This window comes from Carassius gibelio, chromosome A6 (genome assembly GCF_023724105.1).
Source record: "Carassius gibelio isolate Cgi1373 ecotype wild population from Czech Republic chromosome A6, carGib1.2-hapl.c, whole genome shotgun sequence".
NCBI classification, from domain to species: Eukaryota; Metazoa; Chordata; class Actinopteri; order Cypriniformes; family Cyprinidae; genus Carassius; species Carassius gibelio.
The window spans coordinates 19761846-19782780 of NC_068376.1; the positions used below are offsets into that span (position 1 = coordinate 19761846).

General features: G+C 35.9%; 2 protein-coding genes across 2 annotated transcripts in view; one reads left to right on the forward strand and one right to left on the reverse strand.

The window, feature by feature from the left end:
- The window catches only part of LOC128015637 (zinc finger CCCH domain-containing protein 3-like), a 60562-nt gene extending 53535 nt beyond the window's left edge, over positions 1-7027 (reverse strand). The window contains exons 1-3 of the mRNA XM_052599668.1: positions 6876-7027; positions 4816-6250; positions 4048-4244 (exon numbers count right to left, since the gene is read on the reverse strand). Coding sequence (XP_052455628.1) covers positions 4048-4244; positions 4816-6250; positions 6876-6921 — 1678 coding nt within the window. The 5' untranslated portion in view covers positions 6922-7027. The remainder of the gene's footprint in view (positions 1-4047; positions 4245-4815; positions 6251-6875) is intronic.
- A 32-nt stretch (positions 7028-7059) lies between these two features.
- LOC128015638 (ubiquitin carboxyl-terminal hydrolase CYLD) lies at positions 7060-14118 on the forward strand. Its single transcript, XM_052599669.1, has 15 exons — positions 7060-7260; positions 7465-8105; positions 8239-8523; positions 8997-9078; positions 9248-9423; positions 9565-9718; positions 9903-10044; positions 10137-10241; positions 10376-10467; positions 10696-10762; positions 11615-11753; positions 12222-12330; positions 12459-12577; positions 12824-13049; positions 13143-14118. Exons 2-15 carry the CDS (start codon positions 7668-7670, stop codon positions 13325-13327), a joined length of 2319 nt encoding a protein of 772 aa, XP_052455629.1. The 5' UTR covers positions 7060-7260; positions 7465-7667; the 3' UTR covers positions 13328-14118.
- Positions 14119-20935: the final 6817 nt, after the last annotated feature.

Genomic DNA, 20935 nt, shown 5'->3' on the forward strand with positions numbered 1-20935 from the left:
CCTCACAGGAAACTTTGTGCATTTTTACTTTCTCAAAACAAACTCATTCGGTTTGATTTCTAAGCGTTTTGAAAAATGGGGACATGGCTTATGTCCTCATAAGTCACCCTCTGCTGTGTCATACCCATGTCATTATACAGAATTGTGTCCTGATATGTCACAAAAACAAGAGCACGTGTGTGTGTGCGTGTAAACACATTTATATATTATGTATGTATGTATGTATGTATGTATATATATATATATATATATATATATATATATATATATATATATATATAGTTAAATAATACATGCTAAACTTAACTGATACCACTGAACAAAACCTTGCTTGTTGTATAGGGAGCAGTGAACACTATGTAGGGACCCTGTGAATTAGGCTGCAGCTCTGAATATAATAAAATACCTCTACACAGCTCCTCCAAATTGTAAAGATTTGAACGATATATAATGTGAGTTAATGACGTAAATGACCACAGATCTCATAAAAGCTCTTTTACATAGAAACACAAAACTTACACAACAAAAAAGATAAAAAGCTAAAAGATTAACATTGCAATATTTAGCTACTGTTGGCACTTTCGTGTGTGGCTGGCCACCGACTGCATGTGTGTAAACTTTACGTGAACTGGTGAGGGGCAGCACCATCAGATCGAGTGGAAAATAATAGCGAGATCAGAGCTGTGAAAGACTGGACAAGTGATTTATGGGCAAATAAAAAGGTACCCCAGGGAGGTAGTCAGGGCTAAGGTGTGTATATGGGTGTGTTTGTGGAATTGCGGTAAGATGACTATGCAAGTATGCATTTACGAGAAGAGTGACATACCCGACTCCAGCTTATTCGTAAGCCTTCCATATCAATGCCTGAGCAGGTCAGCATGTGCATGTGTGTGAGCTGAAAAAATATAAATGCTGCCCTCTGATTCACATATTAAAATACCAATGGTTTGCAGAGATGTTAAAACTTTGACCTAACAGAGTGTATTTGTGTGTGTGGAATGGGAGGGGGTAGGGTGGAGGTGTATATACATCATACCAAATAAAGCCACAGCAAGTCACCCTCAAGTTAATCACTTAAACACATGGGAGAAAGGCTGCCTGCACAAACACACATGAGGGAGAGATCTGAAGTCAGTTATGCAGATTAAATAACCCACATAAAGATTCTACTTATTCCTTATACTATACTAATATACTAATGTTTACAAAAAAAAAAAAAAAAAAAAAAAAAAAAAAAAAGAGACCATTGAATTTTTCTTTATTTCTTATTTCTTTATTTTTTTATTATTTATTTTAAATTGAGAAAAAATTTTAATAAATGTGTTAATATGATAAATTGTCATCTAGGCAGTAATTTTGATTTATAAATAATTACATATATAAACACCAAAAGCAGGAGATATTTCAAGTGCGCCAACCCAGCAAAAAGCCATAGCAATTGAAGCAGATGACAAAAAGCTTTCAGTGCTTTGTCATATGTCAAACAAAGACGTTTATTTTTTGAAAGCAGTCTCTTATGCTCACCAGGCTGTATTTATTTGATCAAAAATAGTAAAAAATAAATAAATAGATAAATAAAATTAAAAGGGAGATAGAATGCTGTGAAAAATAATTGCTTTAATATATTTGTAAACTGTAATTTATTCCTGTGATGGCAAGGCTGGCTTTTCAGCAGCAACATGATCCATCAGAAATCATTTTAATATGATGATTTGGTGCTCCAGAAACATTTCTTATTATTGAAGTTGAAAAGGGTGGTGCGCCTTATTATTTTTGTGGAAAACTGATGAATGTGAAAATGTGAAAACAGATTTAATAAAAATATAAGTATTCTGTTACATTATAAATGTATCTCCTTATATAAGTGTATTTTTAAATTTCACTTTTGATCAGTTTAACACAAAAGTATCCATTTTATTCAATACATATATATATAATTAATTAATAAATACATAATAATAAGCCCCTAACTTATGAACGGCAATATTTGTCAGTGAATCTATTACTTACACAACCTATGCACAATTTGGGTTGTTCAAATGTGTTAACCAATGGTATTATCTGAACTTTGCTTGATAGTGCTCATGATCGTGAAAAGCTGGGGGAAAAAAACAAGTACGTAGTGTAGCATTTAGCCACAGCAAATCATTGGAAGACCTTGTAAGGGTGTAAATGCATCCATAAAATATATGAAGCTGCTCTGTACTGAGTGAGGACTAATCAGACCACACTAAGTTCCATTTATTTGTCTATGAACCCTCAAGAGTCCTAAGCCAAAATTCTGTTTTGAGACGCTTCAGGCCGCTTCATTCCCTCTCTTCTCCTTTTCTCTCTCCCTCTCATCTCCTCACTATTGTGTTCTGTCATTTATCTATTTTATGGGATTATCGAGGCGCTTCTCCCCTGCCCGCAATTCATTACACTCCTAACTGCTCACTTAGGTTTATGCCCCTTTAAATCCCCCAACAGATAACCAACCAGCCTCAGTAAACAGATAGAGCGGGAGAGAGAGAGAGAAAGAGAGACATGTGGTGGGCACTCATCAGAGAAGGAATGTGCCGGTGGCCATGGCAGTGTAGAGGAGCAGTTAGTAGTGTTTTTAACGTGGCTGCCCTCTTCCTCTTCATTAGTAATTCAATTTGCTCTTTATTAGCCACTCTTATCTCCTGCACAGAGTCCCTCTGGCTAACCCCTCCATCACTCGCCCTGTCTTTCCCACTTGCCCCCTCTCTCTTCACATCCACCCATAAAAGCATTACCTGGCTGGCACAAGACAAAACTTCCTATTACAAGACCTTGGTAGGAATAATATCGAAGAGACACGGGCAATTTACAGGTATGCAAAAGGAAGACAGTTTTATGGTAATACTGCTATTCTAATGTGCGCAGAAACAGACCGCAAGCGATTACAGTGAGATTGTGAATGGGGTGGAGCTGGCTGTAAAAACAGTGATTGCTTTCCACCAGGTTGGGCTTATATTCTCCAGTTCGTTAAAACAATCCAATTTGCAAAGGGATAATTACGCATTAGCTCCTTTTTATCTACTGAGCGAGTGCGCTGGCAGGGTTTGATAGTGTAGCCGTATTCGGCATGCCACTGCTGCAAATTACCCGCTATCGGCACATGTACACCATCACGACCCGATTGGGCAATTAATTAACTCCTCCTATCCCCAGCGGATATGGGCCATTACACCCAAACCTACTCCCTCTTAAACCAATCAGGCTGCTGGGAACATGCTGCCCTCTATTGGAGGTGTACGGTCATAGCCAATAGACTTTATTCATTATCTTCCATAATTAGGAAATGTCACAATAGAAAAACAAAAGAAAAAGAAATAGGTTAAATGTGTTAAACAGTATTAAAGTCTACTAAATGGCAAATGAAAAAGCTACCTGAAGCAGAGAAGCTGTGAATTTTGCAGCAATATCACAATTATATTCTCACAAAATGTGATGCAGGTTTAGGGATGTTACAAACACAACAAACTCACACAGAAATGTGAAGAAATCTATATTTATGTAAGTAGAATGGATAATAAAAGGGTAGGCTAAACAGATCATTGTGGTGTGCACACTTGCAAACAATATCAAGACAATAGACATAAATGTGGGACATATAGATGGTATATTAAAATATTTAAAGTACATATCAGAAATAAAACTTGTAAGAAATATAAATTTGAAAAAAAGAAAAATAAATAAATAAATAAATACAGGAAAGTATGTGACCGACTGGAAGATTTCCATGATCTCATCTATGTTAAGATTTTATTTTCATGACAATACCCAGTGTACTGTTCATCTCTGCTGCAGCTTTGTGCTTCCATGGGAACATAAAGCTCATCTCAACCTCTCTCAGAGGAATACAAACAAAGCAGCGATAATTAATTTTCCAGAGACTGTTTTGTGTTAATTACTAATTAAACCAATTAGTCACAGAGGGGGTAAAAACAATCAGTTCATTTAAAAAGGGCAGAGGTAGAGTTGCATTGTGTTTTGAGAGAAGCAAAGCATTTTGTGAATTGTGTGATCATAGTAACTGACCTGGTGTTGAGGTCCTGGGCGAGGTGGAGGTCAGAGGGAGACGGCGGAGCTTGTGTCTGCCAAATGAAACCAGCACTTTGGGCTGTGGTTGCCTGGCATTGGTTGGAGTCTTCACCGGAGTGTGTGTCCGTCTACGCAAAGAATACCTGCTCCTTAAAGTCTGCACAATGGGGCAGTGTCTTCTCTCTAAGGAGGGACTGCATATAGACATATAAAAAAACATACATGAAAAAATAATAAGAATAGGATTTGTAGTAAGTTACAGAAGTCAATAAAAGGTAGAAGTTTGCTCATTTTGTTTAAATGAAGTGCAAAGGAAATTTAAAGAACTAACTATGTGTTGCCATCTAGAGGACAGTTTAAGAACAATATTGCCACCAGCTGTGACATTTGCAATCATTCTACATCTAAAAAAAGGCCAAAGGGTTTCTACAATTTGTGGTAAAAGACATTCCAGGACATTTCCATGTTTTCTATGTATTTTTTTTTTACCTTTTGTGTTTTGTTTATTTATAAATAAATAAATATTTACTTTTAAAGTTTATAAAGTAAATAAATTAATAATAATAACAATGATAAATACAATTTTAAACAAAATAGTATAACATTTTAATATTAATAATTTATCAGATTTTGGCCATAGCATGATCAGGCCAGCCAAAATGTTTATATTAGTGCATGCCTAAAATTAATTCTGACTTCTCACATCCCCTGGCATAAATGTATATATACACACACATCACAATCTTAACAAAGCAGAAGTCTCACTTGCTAGCAGATCTTCTAATGATCTTGGTTTGGCTTCTGAGTTTAAAACCTCCAGCTGACAGTGGAGTGGTAGTGGGGTTCATGTGGGTGGGGGTTGAAGACAGAGCAGATCCCTTTTCCCTTTTTTGACCATGCTTGTTAGCTGTCCATCGATAGACTGTGCCCTTATGGGTAGTCCTAGAAGTTGAGCTAGATGCATTTGCTGTTGTGTTTTGTCCAGCTGCCTTCCAGTGATAGCGGCTGGCATGGCCAGCATGGGACGTGGAGGCACCTTTAGACTTTTTTAATAAGGTTGTTAAAGTTGTAGCACATCTCTTTTCTTTCTTCGGTCCCTCCGGTCCACCTTGAGATGTTCTTACAGGGATTTTAATAGATTTGGGTGCAAGGGGTTTGCGTGGTGTTTTCGTTGAAGTGTTTGCTTTTCCAGCTGTTGACAAGGAGGAAGATGAAGACACCCAGGCGTATTTTGAGGTCTTAGGAGCTCCACGGGAAAGATTAGGCTTGCGAGACCCCCTCCTATTGCAGCTGGAAGCTCGTTTGACAGTGGCTGTCCCAGGAGAGCATCCAGAGGTCACTGGCTTAAGCGTGCTTTTTATATTTACCATCTCTTGGTTTTTCACCCATGTAAACTGAGATCTCTTATGACATGGCGAGGCTACTTGTGTCTGAGTTGAGTCTAGCTTAAGCTGGAGCTTTGTGGGACTCAAGGAAGCCCGAGGCTGAAGGTTGGAGACAGAAGAAGCCATAGTACAGTCTCTATTGGCTGTTGGCATTACAGTCCTATTGGATAAGGCAGCAGTGGAAAGGTGTGGTTTGACTTGAACTAGAGCTGGAGGTTTCATGGGTGAAGGGATAGAGGGATTGTTCACAGCTGATGAGGTTTTTAAAGTGTGTTTTATCTTCATTTCAGGGTCTGATGTTGAAGCAGAGTCAGTTAGTGCATGGGCAGATGAGCAGAAATTATAGTTTTTTCCTGTTGAAGATAAAATCAAAGTCCTCTTTCCACTTGCTTTACTTTTCCTCTCCTTTGAAGTCTCACTCTGGACACTGAGTGAAGACGTAGATTTATCTGCGGTTTGCTCAGCTGGTAACTTTTTAAATAAAACACTGTTGATTCCAACAGTTCCAGCACTATTCCCAGTAGCAGTGGCTCCAGGTGTAGTGATGTGGTGATGAGGCTGGTTCAGGTGGTCCACAGCTGGGTGAGACACATGCCTCCCAATTGTCCTGAGGGTCTTTTTGTTAAGCGAGTATGTTTTTCTCCAGCTGCCAGAAGAATGAGGCACATACGGTTGTGGCAGTGATGAATATGATTGTGCATAGTATGAGGCATGACCCCGACACTGACCCCTCCTTGAATCATGTCTGGCACGACCCCGATGGGTGGAACTTGAAGAAACATCACCATGAGTACTTTTATAGTCATTAATGAGGTCTGCAAAGTAAAGAATAAGCAATTAAGCATGTATGGTTATGTTAAAACTAAACTGAACTGAGCTGATTATTTAAAAATGAGTAAAATGGACTGTAGTAAATGTAATATATGTGTGTGTGTGTGTATGCACATTTAGAATTGCATTTTTTTAATTCAATGTAAAATATTTAGAATTTTAAATAAGTGAAATATATTATTCAAATAAGTATTCGTCCTAAAATAAGTAATTATAAATTCATGAATCATTCGAATTTAGTAAAAACCATACAAATGCAATCATAAACAAATATAAAAAATATATGCACATGAAAATATGGGACATTTCTGTCCCTTTGGTTGTCACTTTCGCTAAGAGACTGCTCTACAACAACCAGCAATAAACCAGCAGCAACGACGAGGAAAAAACGAATATGCGACAAGTCAGAAATTACAAACATAAACATCTTAAAATGAGTGAATATATTAGCTTATGTGGATAACGGTTAGTTCAGCCACGTTGTTACTGAATACTTCATTCACGAAGTAAATGTGACTTATATCGAATGAAGGGTTTTGGGAAAGGTTTAAGGTCTTCACTTTGAACCACGCTAAAATATCGCAATAGTAATAAAGCAGTCACACTTACTTTGCAATTCCTCTATTTCTCTCTTTAGCGTTTCACGTTCAGCCATCTTCACACCAAAACACAGATGTCATAAAACCGCGACGACGCCTGTGATTACGTGTACAGTCACCATCCAATCAAAACACAGCTCTCACCAGACGATTCTATAGGTTTGTTTTGGAGCTGTACTCCTCCTGAACTACGGCTGGCTGTTCGAAACTTTATAGACCGACTGTAACTGTGTCTGGAGAGTAGTTACATTTAGAGCAGGATTATAAACATCACTGTATTTATACTAAAAACATTTTAACTGTTTGGATGGAAGAGGACGAAGACTGACAGTTTTGCAGTCTAACGAGATTCGTTTTGGGATACAGAAATCGAAAGTAACGTTACTAACTTACTGGTAAGGAATTCCGCACAATCAGATCGAATGTTTGCGCTATTTAATTGGGAATAATTAAGTTTATGAAATCGCTTCTGAGTGCTAGTTAAATTATTTAAAAACTTCGTTTTAATAAACATATAGTGTGCCAGATCAATATATCAATTAACTACAAACAAACAAAAGTTACTAGCATTAACTTTAACTGTTGGCTTTTTTTTACAGAGGGTGTCTACGCAGCTCCTTCTATCTACCGTCGCAGATGTTTTACATTTTTTACGTTCTGAGGGTATTTAAATGACGAAGGAGAGAAATATGCTTTATGTAGAGGAAGTGAGCAAGTGACTCCAAGGCTTTAGGCCCATGCCAACACTGGTGTAAAGCAAAAGCTTGACGTACTTCAGTTTTCCAAGTGACATTTTCAAGAAATGGCTTCAGCTGACAACAATATATACTTCATTATAACTGCAAATCCACCTTCACCAAATAGCCACATAAACGCTGGTCAAATATGCTTCATAGGTAAACAGCGATTTGATTTATGGCAAAAGAGAAATGACAGAAATATGCCTGTAGTTTGTATGGGCACACCATTCGATGTATACCTTAATGAAGTTCTTCTGCAGCAACTGAAGCCCAGATCAGCAGAATTACTGCTGGCTCTTGAATCAAATGAAATGCGACTCTTGGCACTGAAAGATCCTGAGGCTTTAAAGGAGGCGTCAAATCTGTCTGAAGGCAGTCAGGTTTACGTGGAATATAATGGGCAATGGCTCAAAGGTGTGATTCGATATGTTGGCGGTCTTTCAACTTCATCTTATATGTCTGATCCTATAAGAGGAGTCTTCTTTGGGGTGGAACTGCAGGTGAGTAACCTGTTTGCATGAGTGAGACTGTCTGTAGTATTGTTGAAAAGAGAATAGAGGTGGAATAATATGAGCAACCCACTAAGGGTAACATGGTCTTATAATAAGTCGAAAAATTCTCATCTATTCTCAGGGGGAAGATAAAGAAAAAGGCCAAAATGATGGTTCCTACCTCCACCAAACATACTTCACATGTCCTAAAAACTCAGGCATTTTTGCCCCTTTTACAAGAATCAAACCAGTGGATCATAAACCATCAGCACCGCTGCTACCAACTCAGTCTTCCCTGTCCATGACATCTACTGAACCTCTCAAAGTTGGAGACAGAGTTACCTTTCTTAGTGACATAAATGATCACCATGGCATGATTATGGATATAAAGGACAGCCCAGATGGTAAAATGGTTCTCATATCTACTGTGAGTACTGACTTCCTTTTAGATTGAATAAAATAAAAACAGCATACAGGTTAGATTTGCTTGTTAGTTCTGCTTTTATCTAAAGACAAAAGCAAAACTGGATTGATAGGATAATAGAAACAAGTCCAAAAAAATGTATAATAATAATCTTAGTGTTCATATACTGTAAATAACAGCCCCACAATAAAATTATATCTCTTATTAGACTTAGACTTAAATAATATATACTTTATTAAGCCTGCAAGGGAAATTGTTATGTCACAGCTGCAAAAAAAAAAAGGTAAGCTAAATTATATTTAAAGAAAATTACACATATGAGTATTACATATTGAATAAGTAAAGATGTATGTAGAGGAAAAAACAAAACAGTATGGACAGATTAATGTACAATAGTGAGTTCACCTATTACACAAAGATGAGCTATCGTACAAAGTTATAGTAAGGAAAATATCCTAAAATGTTCCTTTCCTCAGGATAGGGATAAAGAGGGGAAGCAAGGGGGTGAGATGTTGGTCCCATTGGATTTTGTAATTAAAGAGGAGCCATTAAATAAAGGCAATTTGTTTGTACAGGTTTCTGTGTACTTATAACACAGAAACAACACATACAGTAACACAACTTAGGTAAAAGCATTTGGGCATGGACACTCGTGCAAACAATTTATTTTATCCTTTCAATATAGTGGTGTTAGTTTGATGTGCGTTTTGTTTTTTCTTGTGAGCAGATGGAACTGAAAAAATGGACACTTCTCAAGGCTCCGAGATGGGGGGTGTTACTGATTTTGACGAAATTACTGTTGGCTCCCTAGTGCAGATCCTGGGAAAAGAGCTAGCTTATGGAATTGTCCGCTGGGTTGGCAGTTTACCTGATTGTCTTGAGACGATTGCTGGACTGGAACTGGTATGTCCTCTATATGCCAGTGCAGCTCGTCATCTTTCAAAAATTCCTGTAGTTTTGAAATGACATACAAACTTTAAGCCACTTTCACAATTTGTTGAACTAATTTGAAATACTGCAATATATTTATTATTTTTTTCTTAGGAGAACAGCAGTGCCGGTGTGACTGATGGGACATATAAAGGAAAACGTTACTTTAACTGTCCTCCTCGTTGTGGTTTATTTGTGAAATTATCATCTTGTCGGCCTGATGATCGTTTTTCTGGTGCAAAGGAGCAGCACTTTAATGGACATTCTGGTAAGACCTGGTGATACAGTTTGTGTGACAAAATTACAATGTACTGTACCTAATGTGGGTGTGTCAGGTGTTCACCAGTGACATTTTCACTGGTAGATTACATCCACAAATATTATGTTGCCACCTAATGTAGTGTAACTTGTAGAACATTACATGTGTGCCTCATTCTTCTTCTCTGTAACAGATCATAATGGGGCAATTGTATATGAGGAACAGGAGAATGTACCACCTATTAGAACAGAAGATGTGTCCAAGCGATTGATTGGTAAGAAGAAAGGCATTCAGGGTCACTGCAACTCCTGTTATATGGACTCTGCCCTGTTCAGGTTAGAACTCATCATCTTAGACACGGCACACACATAGATTTTATTTTTACATCTTACATTTAATCTCGGAATATTTTTATTTTTTTATCCAGTGTGTTTTCCTGTTCATCAGTACTGGATTCTATGCTTTTTAAGTCTACCGAACATGAAACCATTCAAAACATTCTGCTAAAGAACATTGTCAACCCTCTCCGCAAGTGAGCTTGTGGCCTGCATTTGGCTTCTTATTTCTATAATTTTTTAGTCATTATAAGCAGACATTTCAATCACCCTTATTGTACATGTATGCATATGGGAGAGCTTGAATAAACTAATTTTCTCTCATTTACAGACAAGGCTTTGTATCAGAGCGCAGTGTGATGAATCTTCGGAAACAATTACAGAATCGGGAACACTGCCCCACTTACACCACAGATGAGAAGGGTATGCTATCTTTTATGTCATAGCCATATTCGGCTAACAATGTCAAGTTTCAAACAGAATATTGAAGGAAAATGTCCAAATTTACATTTCTCTTCAAGTCATCAAAATGCAGATCCAAAATATTACACAGCTGTTTCCACAAATTATTTATATCTCATTATCTATATAAGAGATCTTGGCTGTTTTATAGAATTGCACAAAGCGTAGTGTTTTTCTTGATGTGTGCAGATCCCGAGGAGTTCCTCTCTCTCATCATGCAAGAGATTCTCTCTCTAGATCCGCCACTCAAACTCTGGTAGAGAGCTTTTTCATTGATTTCTTTTTTTTTTGTCAGTAGGGACATGAGTCATAAGGAATTTAGCTATTCTAGTTCCTTCATGGTTTCATTGTTTATTCTTAGTAATTTAAGGAAGTACCAAAATATTTATTCTAAAACTATTATACCATGTAAAGGGATAGTTCACCATTTATTCACCCTTATGCCCTTTCAAAAATGTATGAATTTCTTTTTTTCTGTTGAACACAAAAGAAGATATTCTGAAGAATGTTGGTAACCAAATATTTGACTGTAGCCATTTACCCTCATAGTATTTTTTTTTTTTTTCGGTGGCTTCTGAGCTATTTAGTTACCAGCATTTTTCAAAATATCTTCTTTTGTGCTCAACAAAGCCTGGGTGATCTATCCATTTAACACACACACACACACACACATTTGTTTTTGTGAAAAGTGGGGACATCCCATAGGTGTAATGGTTTTTATACTGTACAGACTGTATATTCTAAGGCCCTACACCAACCCTACACCTAACCCTAACCCTCACAAGAAACTTTGTGCATTTTTACTTTCTCAAAAAAACTCATTCTGTATTATTTAGAAGCATTTTGAAAAATGGGGACATGGGTTATGTCCTCATAAGTCACCCTCTCCTTGTAATACCATTCTAGCATGATGATCTCTTTGCCAAGGTGGAAGATTGACATTCAAGAACCTGTACCCAAATTGAACATCATGAAAATTATTATTTTGTATATTTTGTTGTCTTAGCATTTTAATAGAATGCCTTCTAGTTAATTATCAAAAATTGGGGGGAGATTATGCATTAATGTATGTTTATCACTTTATCTGCCCTGTATCTACCTTTAGCAGCCATTCGGGAAGTAGACAAAAAGTGCAAAGCTGTTACTACTACCAAATCTTTATGGATCATAACCACCATTTAGTCCTGCCAACAGTTCAACAGCTACTGGAACATTCGTTTTACAGCAACAGTCTCAAACTAGCAGAGGTATCATTCTTCCTTTTGTCTGTGTGTTTGAGATTCTGCTTTCTGTTCCTCATTTGTATTATTTTGGTTGGAGTGGACATTCCATGGTTGACCTGCAGATGGTACTGTTTCTCTCTACTATTTATTGTACCATTTCTGGTGTGACACAAATGAATTTACTATAGGTCTTCAGACCCTGCTTCTGGGGACCCACTGTCCTGCAAAGTTTATTTCCAAACTGCTTCAACACACCTGGCCTGTGACTTTTCAAGTGATCCTGAAGAAGTTGATTAGCTGGTTCAAGTGTGTGATTAGGGTTGGAGCTGAACCAACCCCAGGAGCACGGGCGAAGACCTATGGAATACACTGTACATCCTGCATGTGCTTTTCTTAATATCTTATTAAAATGGATCCACAATCTAGATGTATATATCATTGTATGATCTACCTGTTGCTCAAAGTATTTTTTTCTCTTCCTTATGTCTCCAGGTGCCTGCCTGTCTGATTCTTACTATGCCTCGCTCAGGGAAGAGTTTCAAAATGTTTCCAAAAATAATTCCCTCTACAGAACTGGACATCACTGGTCTTCTCGCGGATGGTAACTTGTCCTACACATCTTTACAAATATTAATGACTTGGGGGGGGTTCCTAGTAATGTGCATCCCTCTTTCTGTGTGCTCTATTAAATCATCTGAGGTGTGTGTTATATATTTATTTGCTCATTAGGTCCTCAGCAGTGTGTGTTGTGTGGTCAGCTAGCAAATGAGGAGTGTGCTGAGTGCTTCAGAGACACAGTGTTCAGTGATACAGGATTCAAGTATTTCTGTGAGAAATGTTCCACTCAGGTAGGGTGTTTAACATGCATTTTGCATTTATCGTAATATTCTTTAAACATAAATTTATAATCCATAAATGCAGTCTTTTCTCAGGGGTATTTTCATAGGTTTGATCAATATTACATTTTTCTAATTATTAGAAGGGATTATTTACAGTAAAGTAAATCATGTACTGTATGTATCAGAAATCATGAACTTCATATAGTTCCTACATTTGAATGCAACGTAATATGTTTAACTGATTTGTTTGTGTAGGTGCACTCTCACCAGCAGCGTCGATGCCACAAGCCCAGGCGCCTGCTTCTTCCTCAGGGCTTCTCTTACTCACAGAGTTCAGGGTCTGATCGCCGCACGCCTCCACGGGAGAAACTCGAGCTGTTTGCTGTGCTGTGTATAGAGACCAGCCACTATGTCTCTTTCGTCAAATACGGACCTCAGGATACTGACTGGATCTTCTTTGACAGTATGGCTGACCGTGTTGGTAAGTAATTGTGTGTGTGGACTGTGTGCTTGAATTGAGTTCAATACTTTTGCTGGGTTTGCACATGTAGATCACACACTTACCTGTTTGTAGGTGAAATCGATGGCTATAATATGCCAGAAGTGCGGGCATGTCCTGAAGTTGGCCAGTACCTACATATGCCTCTGTCTCAGCTGGCTAATCAAGTGCCCCGAGAGATGAAAGGTGTGGCGAAGAGACTCTTCTGCGATGGTTACATGTACCTTTATCAGAGCAGGACCATGTCTCTATATCGATGAGTAAATCAACACGTACTGTACATGTCAATAACTGAGAATGTGCCATCTGATTGTCTGTGACTATGCCTGTTTAGTCATGGATTCTAATAATGTTATTTTCAAAGGAAATCATGAAACGATATGCTTCTGCTCCATATTTGAGCATTTAAAAGTCTAAAATGTACACTTTCTGTTGGAATTATTTTGGCATTCCCGTATTGCATTGCCTGGGTGGGTGGTGCATACTCTTTTAAACATGCTGGATGAAGACGGTGCAGCTGATATCCTTGATTTAGTGACTTAGACTTGAAAAAAACTACTCAAATGCCAAAGTACCTTTTATGTTTATAAGAAATAATAATAATAGCATTTTCTAATTGTACTAAAATGGAAAGAGTTTTTATATTTTTTATTCCAATGCGTATTGCTGGGCTGTGAGCAGACCTACTGTAGCTTGCTGCCTAATTCATGTTCACAGAAAAGGGGGTCAAGACATGTTTGTTTACATTTAAAACTGGCAAGATAAAAATGTTGTTCCTATAACTATGAAGATCTATGAAGTTGATGACTTGCATAACTTAATTGTAGTGGTTCTTGTGGTCCATTTATTAATTCTGTATTTTCTGTGGCTACTGAATAATATTGTGAGCAGTACTGAATGTGATCACTGCGTCATCAATTATCAGTTAAAGTATTTTGATTACGTTTTCTCTTGAATTTGTTTGTTTTAGTGTATCTGGTTTAATTCCAATGAAAAAGATCAACCAAAAAAATAAATATATCTTGACAGGAATTACATCCTGTACGTCCTCTTTCTCTCGTCTGGTGTGTGTTTGTGTGAGAGACTAAGATCTCAGCTCCTTACATTCCTCCCCTTACCAAACAGGGATAAACCTGGATGAGACTTTGCTTGTTTGTGTTTTTTGTTACATTATCATAAACTGTAACTGATGGTACAGTAGTTGTTGTTTAGACTGCAAGAGGTGGAAGGGACTCCACTGAAATCTTTCCTTAAGACTGGATAAGGAAAAGTGATTTGGAATAATCTGTGCTGTGCTGCTGCTAATACACTTGGATAACAGGACTTTAGGTGCCTTAAGCAACAGGCTTCACTGTAAACATTTACACTAAGTTATAATATTTATCTTGTTCCCATATAGAGATAAATGACTTCATGACTGCTGCTTTAAATCACTAAATAAAAAATGTGTTTAAGCATCACAATGTTATGCACAATATAGGAATATTTCTTAGAATAAAAATAAAGTATTACTTGATGTGAGATGTCAGCAAATGCAATATAAATAGTGGAGATAAATGGTGCAATTGAAAATCCAAAATTGTTTTATATGATGCATTATAAATAAAAAAATAATAATAATAAAAAAATCTTTAAAACAGACCAATAACTGTTGACATATCTGCATCCCACATTCTTCCACTCCAAAATGTATCTTGATATGGAAACAAAATTGGTTGTGAATGCGAAAAAAAGAAAATTGCATTGTATTGGAATTTTTCACTCCGGAAATTGCTCATATATTTCAGAATTTATTACATAAGAACAGCAAGTCTCATTGAATTAAATGTAAAATGTTTAAGTAGAAAGACTGAAAAGGTATTTTCTTGTGAAACATAATCATTTTAAATAATGTGAAATACAGTTTATTATATCTTAAAGATGAGAAATTGATTTCTGTTAAACAACTAATAACTAATTATTTGGGGTCAACAATGTTCTCATATGCACTTCCTTTCTCTCTTTATTTATCTTTTATATCGATGCTGTCATTGTGAATCCTCTTGACTTGGTTTAGAACAAAGAGAATGCGTGAATATGTAACCAACACATGTTGAATTCACAAAGCAATGTCAAAAACACAGGAAAGAGCAGACCTGTGATCAGCAAATACTGCTTTGCAGGCACAGTGAGTGTACTAATGCCTGACTCTAAATCAATAAAGCGCTGGGTGCGTGATGACCTCATTATGCAGACAGAGCTCAGCACTGTGGGTCGAGTCAATTTCAACTGATTTCACCCGACAAATCCAGTCAGTCAGTTAAATAAGATTACCTGTTAGGAATAGTGCCAGGATATAAAAAATGTTCTAATTTGTGTCGTCAGTTCATTGCATTAAATTCATGTGTTGTGACATTCTTTGCCTTAATTGAATCAGAAGTATTTTTAATGCATGACGGAGAGCACTGGTCCCTGATGAAAATGAATTAAAAATGAATTAAAGATTGAATACGGTTTAGCGAAAAGAAGTTACCAAGGAAGCCACAAGGGTTGCAATAGGCCATCAGAAGATACTCCACTCACATATTAATGTCACTGAGGTTCCCATATACATGACTGCTGCGACACTAAATAATTATTTATGAGTAAAATCTGATATGGACATTTCTGATTCTATCATGCAACCCATATTGAATAACAAGATTTTCTAAGGCTAATTCTGTTTAGTTAAGATGTTTTGAGGCCCCGAGGAGACCTAGAGGGGATTATGACTCTCAAAGAGGCAAAGTTTTGTGAAATTAAAAGTAATTGTAGAAGCCCTGCAATGACCAAACCAATCCCCCTCCGGCCATCCAAAATGCTGAGGAGTTTGTTACTTCATTGGAACAGATAAGGAGAAATGTAACAATCCTTCACTTATACGAAATGAGTGCCGTCAGAATGAAAGTTGATAAAAGCATCGCAATAATCCACTAGTAAACCATGCAACTCCAATCGCTCAGTTAACGTCTTGTGAAGAGAAAAGCTGTGTGTTTGTGGGAAACTAATGCATCATGGCATTTTAACTTTAACCATTGCTTCTGACTAAAATACCAGTCTATTGTCCATAATAAAGTTTGCTGCAGTAAAAGAAAACCCTTTTTGTGCTTGATCTGTGCAAATTTTATCCAGTTTGAAGTTCAAATGTCTTAATGATGAATTTATTACAAACTCACTTCCTTTCCTTTCACAAGATGTTAAGTGATCGACTGGAGTTTTGCTTTTATCAGCTGTTTGGACTCCAATGACAGCACACATTCAGTGCAGAAGATCCATTAGTGAGCAAGTAATATAGTGCAAGAATTCTCCAAAACTATTAAGAATTAAGAAAGGAACTCATCTACATTTTGGATGGCCTTAGAGTGAGAATAATTACTGCAGATTAAAATTTTTGGTTGAACTATTTATTTTTTTACTTTAACATAAAACATTGTTGGGGGCTTCACACATTGCACTGTAACAGGAATGCACTCAGTCTTATCTTCTGATGGCTCAAAAAACAGGCAGTTCTTGGCCAGAATTGGTTTCAGTGAGGACTAGTCTGGCTATACGAATCTATGAGTTAATAACCTGATTTAAGGTCTCAAAACCAAAGGTAGGATGAAAATCCCCTTTAATCCCTCAACATGTTGAACGAAACAACTGTCCTTTATTATTCAACAAGACACTTCTGTGGTTAGAATCAATGAGGTTTTTTCAGAGGTTGCATAACAGGTTATGTGGAGAGAGCAATCATTAATGAGTATGACACTTTCTACACTGCACACCTGGTATGTGCAAATGCTGATGTTCAGAGTGTTGCTTCAGACCATGGCTGCTGTGTTGGTGCAATTGAGGGCTAGACACAGAAACAGGATCTTGCCTTTGTGCTGTGTCAACAGCTTTGGAATAATGGCATGCGTAAGAGGGAGGATGAACAGGTGTGTTGTGCATACTTGTTTCAATTCTCATTCTTGGTCAAGTCCTTAGATTCAGTTGTTTTATCCTGATCAGTCGAGGTAGAGGAATCCTAAATCTGTTCTTAGGGAGTCAGTAACAGACTGAAAGAAAGACGTGAACATCATTGTGGGGGATTTAATATTTTTATAATATGTCATTTAATTATATATCATTTAATATGATGATAATATGTTTTCAACGTGTTGTGAGATTTATTTATTCTTTTTTTTTTAAATGCCTTGTTTATTGCATTTGTCTGTTTTAAGTTGAGGATGATTTTATGTTTGTTGTTACATTACAATTATTCATATCTATTGCTAAAAAAAATAGACAATGATTAGGTCCATTATTTGAATCTGAAGAGCAAAGTATGCAAAGCCTATACTTCCAAGACCAGCGACAAAACAGAAAATAAAAAAATAGCACAAAATTACTTAACAAAAAAAAAAAAAAATCAAATCACATTTACAATGTCTGTGGCACAAAAAAAAAGGTTCTAGATTTGATTGTTTAAAATGTTAAATTATTACTTTAATCGTTAAAGTAGGTGGCAACAAGTGTCTTATTGAGTCATTGAACCATTAATTCAAACCGATTCATTCATTTCAATGCTAAATAGTTTATTTTGCTGTGGCTTTGTTTAAAACACAGTCGTTATGATCATCGTGTATTGCATAACGCATTATATATTTAAAAGACTGCACCATTATTAATCAAATAGACCCTAAAACCAAGAAAATTTTGTTCCAAGGGAATTTTTATGCCATACAAGAAATATATATTGACACTATACTGAACATTCTTATATCTATAGCTACAGACCTTTTAATTTATTTATTTTTTGTTTGTGTGTGTGTGTGTGTGTGTGTATGTGTTTCTGCCTGTCGCCAAGTTCCAGTGAGTGTAGTATTACAGTTACTTTACATTGGGTAACTATATTAGTTCAAAAAGTGGATTCATTTACAAAAATGAATCACCACTGTGTAAAAGCAACAGTTCCTTTGTGGCTTTAAAGGTAATATTTTCTTTGGCAAAATTGAGCAAAACAGACAACATTATAACCTATCTAAAATATAACTCAATATTAACTTCTTATTTGATACTGATATTGTATAACACAATCTCCCTGAACAAAGCAGAGGTCACTCGTTTTGCTGATCATAAGCTGAGATACCTAACGGACATCAAACATGTCCTCCATTAATGTGCATAAAGAATAACTCCACAGATGAAAGAAGATGAAAGTCAAGAGACTGATAAAAGGAGCACATGCATCGGTTTGTTGCACACATCCCAATAAATGCTGACATTTTCTAACAGAAAAGTGCTGATTTTATGGTAATAGCATTTAAGTGCATGTTTGAACTGTTCAAAGTGAGAGATTCAAAAAGGTCTGAAAATCATTTTAAATTGATAAAGATGAGAACAGGTCAAGGACATCAATAGAATGATTTGGGATATGCTAGAGTAATGTACATTATTCTGATTTAAGGGGGATTTCAAAGTGTTAATGAAGCCTCCAAAGCACTGCACAAATTGGATGATTTCTATTTTTTATTTTTTATTTCATTTATTTATTTATTTTTTTACAGATTAATTGACTTATAGGTTCTCAAAGCTTAAACTCATAATACTAATATAGAAAATACTCAAAGGATACTAATAAAATCTGTTTTCTTCCCATTATGTAAAAGCATCATTTTTGAGGTGTTTTTTCAGAAGCCTCGTCAGAGTCCCACTGCAAGACATCTACTTAAAATAATGACATAAAATAATGTTGTTGAGGTAGCTGCCTATCTGCAGTGTTAATGAATTAATTATCATCTCTGAGATGTTTGCATCTTGTGCGGGAAGCAACATTTTCACTGTGTCTTGGTCCACCAAATCTCTTCTGTGACCCACATTTAATTTATACAAGAGTGCCACAAACCATTGTACAGTTCAAATTAGAGCTTAATATTTCCACTTATTCATTTAATTATTTATTTTTGTTTAACAAAAAAATACAACCCCAATCCTTTTGCACATGCTATTGAATATTAAAATTACTGCACTCATATTGTTTTTGTACAAAAAAAAAAAAAAAAAAAATTATATAATTTTACTTTTCTTCTAGTTAAATCAAGCTTATTGGTAAGTATATTATTATTGCACTGATGTACTAACACCATTAACAGTCAGATATTGTGGGTTTGGTAACCAAGACTGCACAGATATTATTCAAATCATCAGGTAATAAAATATATATATATATATATATATATATATATATATATATATATATATATATATATATATATATATATATATATTGTATGCATCTATTTTCAAAATATGATGTACAAGTTCAAATATTTCTATTTATTAATTCCTATTATGTTCTTTAATTTGCTGAATTGAAATTTAGGGTTTCCTGTTTTGTATTAAAACTAATCCAGCATCCCCAAAAAACGTTTTTTTTTTTTTTTTTTTTTTTTTTTTTCATTTTTCTGCTTTTTTTTTTTTTTTACATGTCAATACCTTTGTGTTTCTACAGAATCTTCTGATGATTCAGAATTTATTTATTGTTTTCTCTTTCTTCTGGGTGAGATGTTTTTGTTGTTTGCTATATAGAGAACAAATAAGAGTGAAAGTGGGAAAGAGATTGAGAAATATAATAATGGTCTGTTTTTCAGTGGAATAGTATGGAAACTGAACCTGTTTATCACACAGCACAGTGGGTGTTTACCACACAGTCTGATTGGTCAGTATGTTTAAATCCGGTTTCTTTTGAAGACAGCTGTCATGGAAATGAATATGGCGATCTGTCCTTAAAACTAATTCTCTCATTCTTTCTCTCAGCATGACAAGGCAGCTGGAAGCAATGGGGGTCTGCTGTCCAGCTAAGAAAATATTTTCCCTAGCTGGGTAAAAACAATTAAATACATATGCACATTGTAATTTCACTAAGGGACACAGATGCTCAATTGTGACCATACGTTTACTTGTGATAGTCTCTTCTGTTCATTAAATAAATAAAAAAAATCACAGTTCAGAAAATGAAATTTAAAAAAGGTCTATGATATGACCTGATAACTGAAAAGAAATATAATTTAGATACAGAGGGAAAATACATTGGTGATCATCATTACAGCTGTGAGAGGCATGCATAATTGATCACAATATGATATTTTATAATTAACTGACCCATTATTGAGATGAGGTGAGGGGCTTATCTCCTATCTTTCTTGTTCCTCCTCAAAATACAAAAACATCTCCAACCTGAGGTTTTGTTATGCATTTGTGCTATCACTTGGACACTCTTTATACTGCTCATGAATTTAGATCATTTTAAATAAGTGTTTTAGAAGTTTTAATAGATTCTGGAAGTAAATTTCTGCTGTGCCAAGAAAGAGAGTAAGCACAACTGTGTGAAGTTTCGAAAAAGTTGACTTATTTAGAAATGGGTCCTAGTGATTGTTTAAAAATAAATAAATAAATAAATAAATTATGCACAGGCCTTTCAGTATGCACAGGCTTTTCTCCACCTTTTTTTATTTTTTATAAAGTCCTCAAAACAAAATGTTAACATTAATGTCTGTACAGTTTAGCAGCAATAGCCTATGATAGGTGGGTAAGAGCTGGAAAATCATAAGTATATTGCAAAATTAAATATATTTAATATAAACAATAATATTTTACTATTTCAATAATAACTGTATTTCAGGAGTTCATGATAACTGTAAGTATCTTCGCTTGGCGTCCCATTCTCTCGCGACCAGTTTGGCTATTTGGTTTGATTACTCTAAAAAAAAGTTTCAATAATCACATGAACTGAAATCAGAGTTTATCTAATGAGTGAAGGACACTGGCGTTTTGCGCGTAAAGGGGAGGCGCACCGGCACCGTGCCTTCATTTCTCCGCGCGCCACT

Bases quoted from the DNA above. Each gene is read 5' to 3' on its own strand.
- LOC128015638 (XM_052599669.1), top strand. From the start codon at position 7,668: ATGGCTTCAGCTGACAACAATATATACTTCATTATAACTGCAAATCCA. The intron at 9,719-9,902 runs GTAAGACCTGGT...TCTCTGTAACAG, and splicing joins GCACTTTAATGGACATTCTG to ATCATAATGGGGCAATTGTA. The intron at 11,754-12,221 runs GTATCATTCTTC...TTATGTCTCCAG, and splicing joins ACAGTCTCAAACTAGCAGAG to GTGCCTGCCTGTCTGATTCT.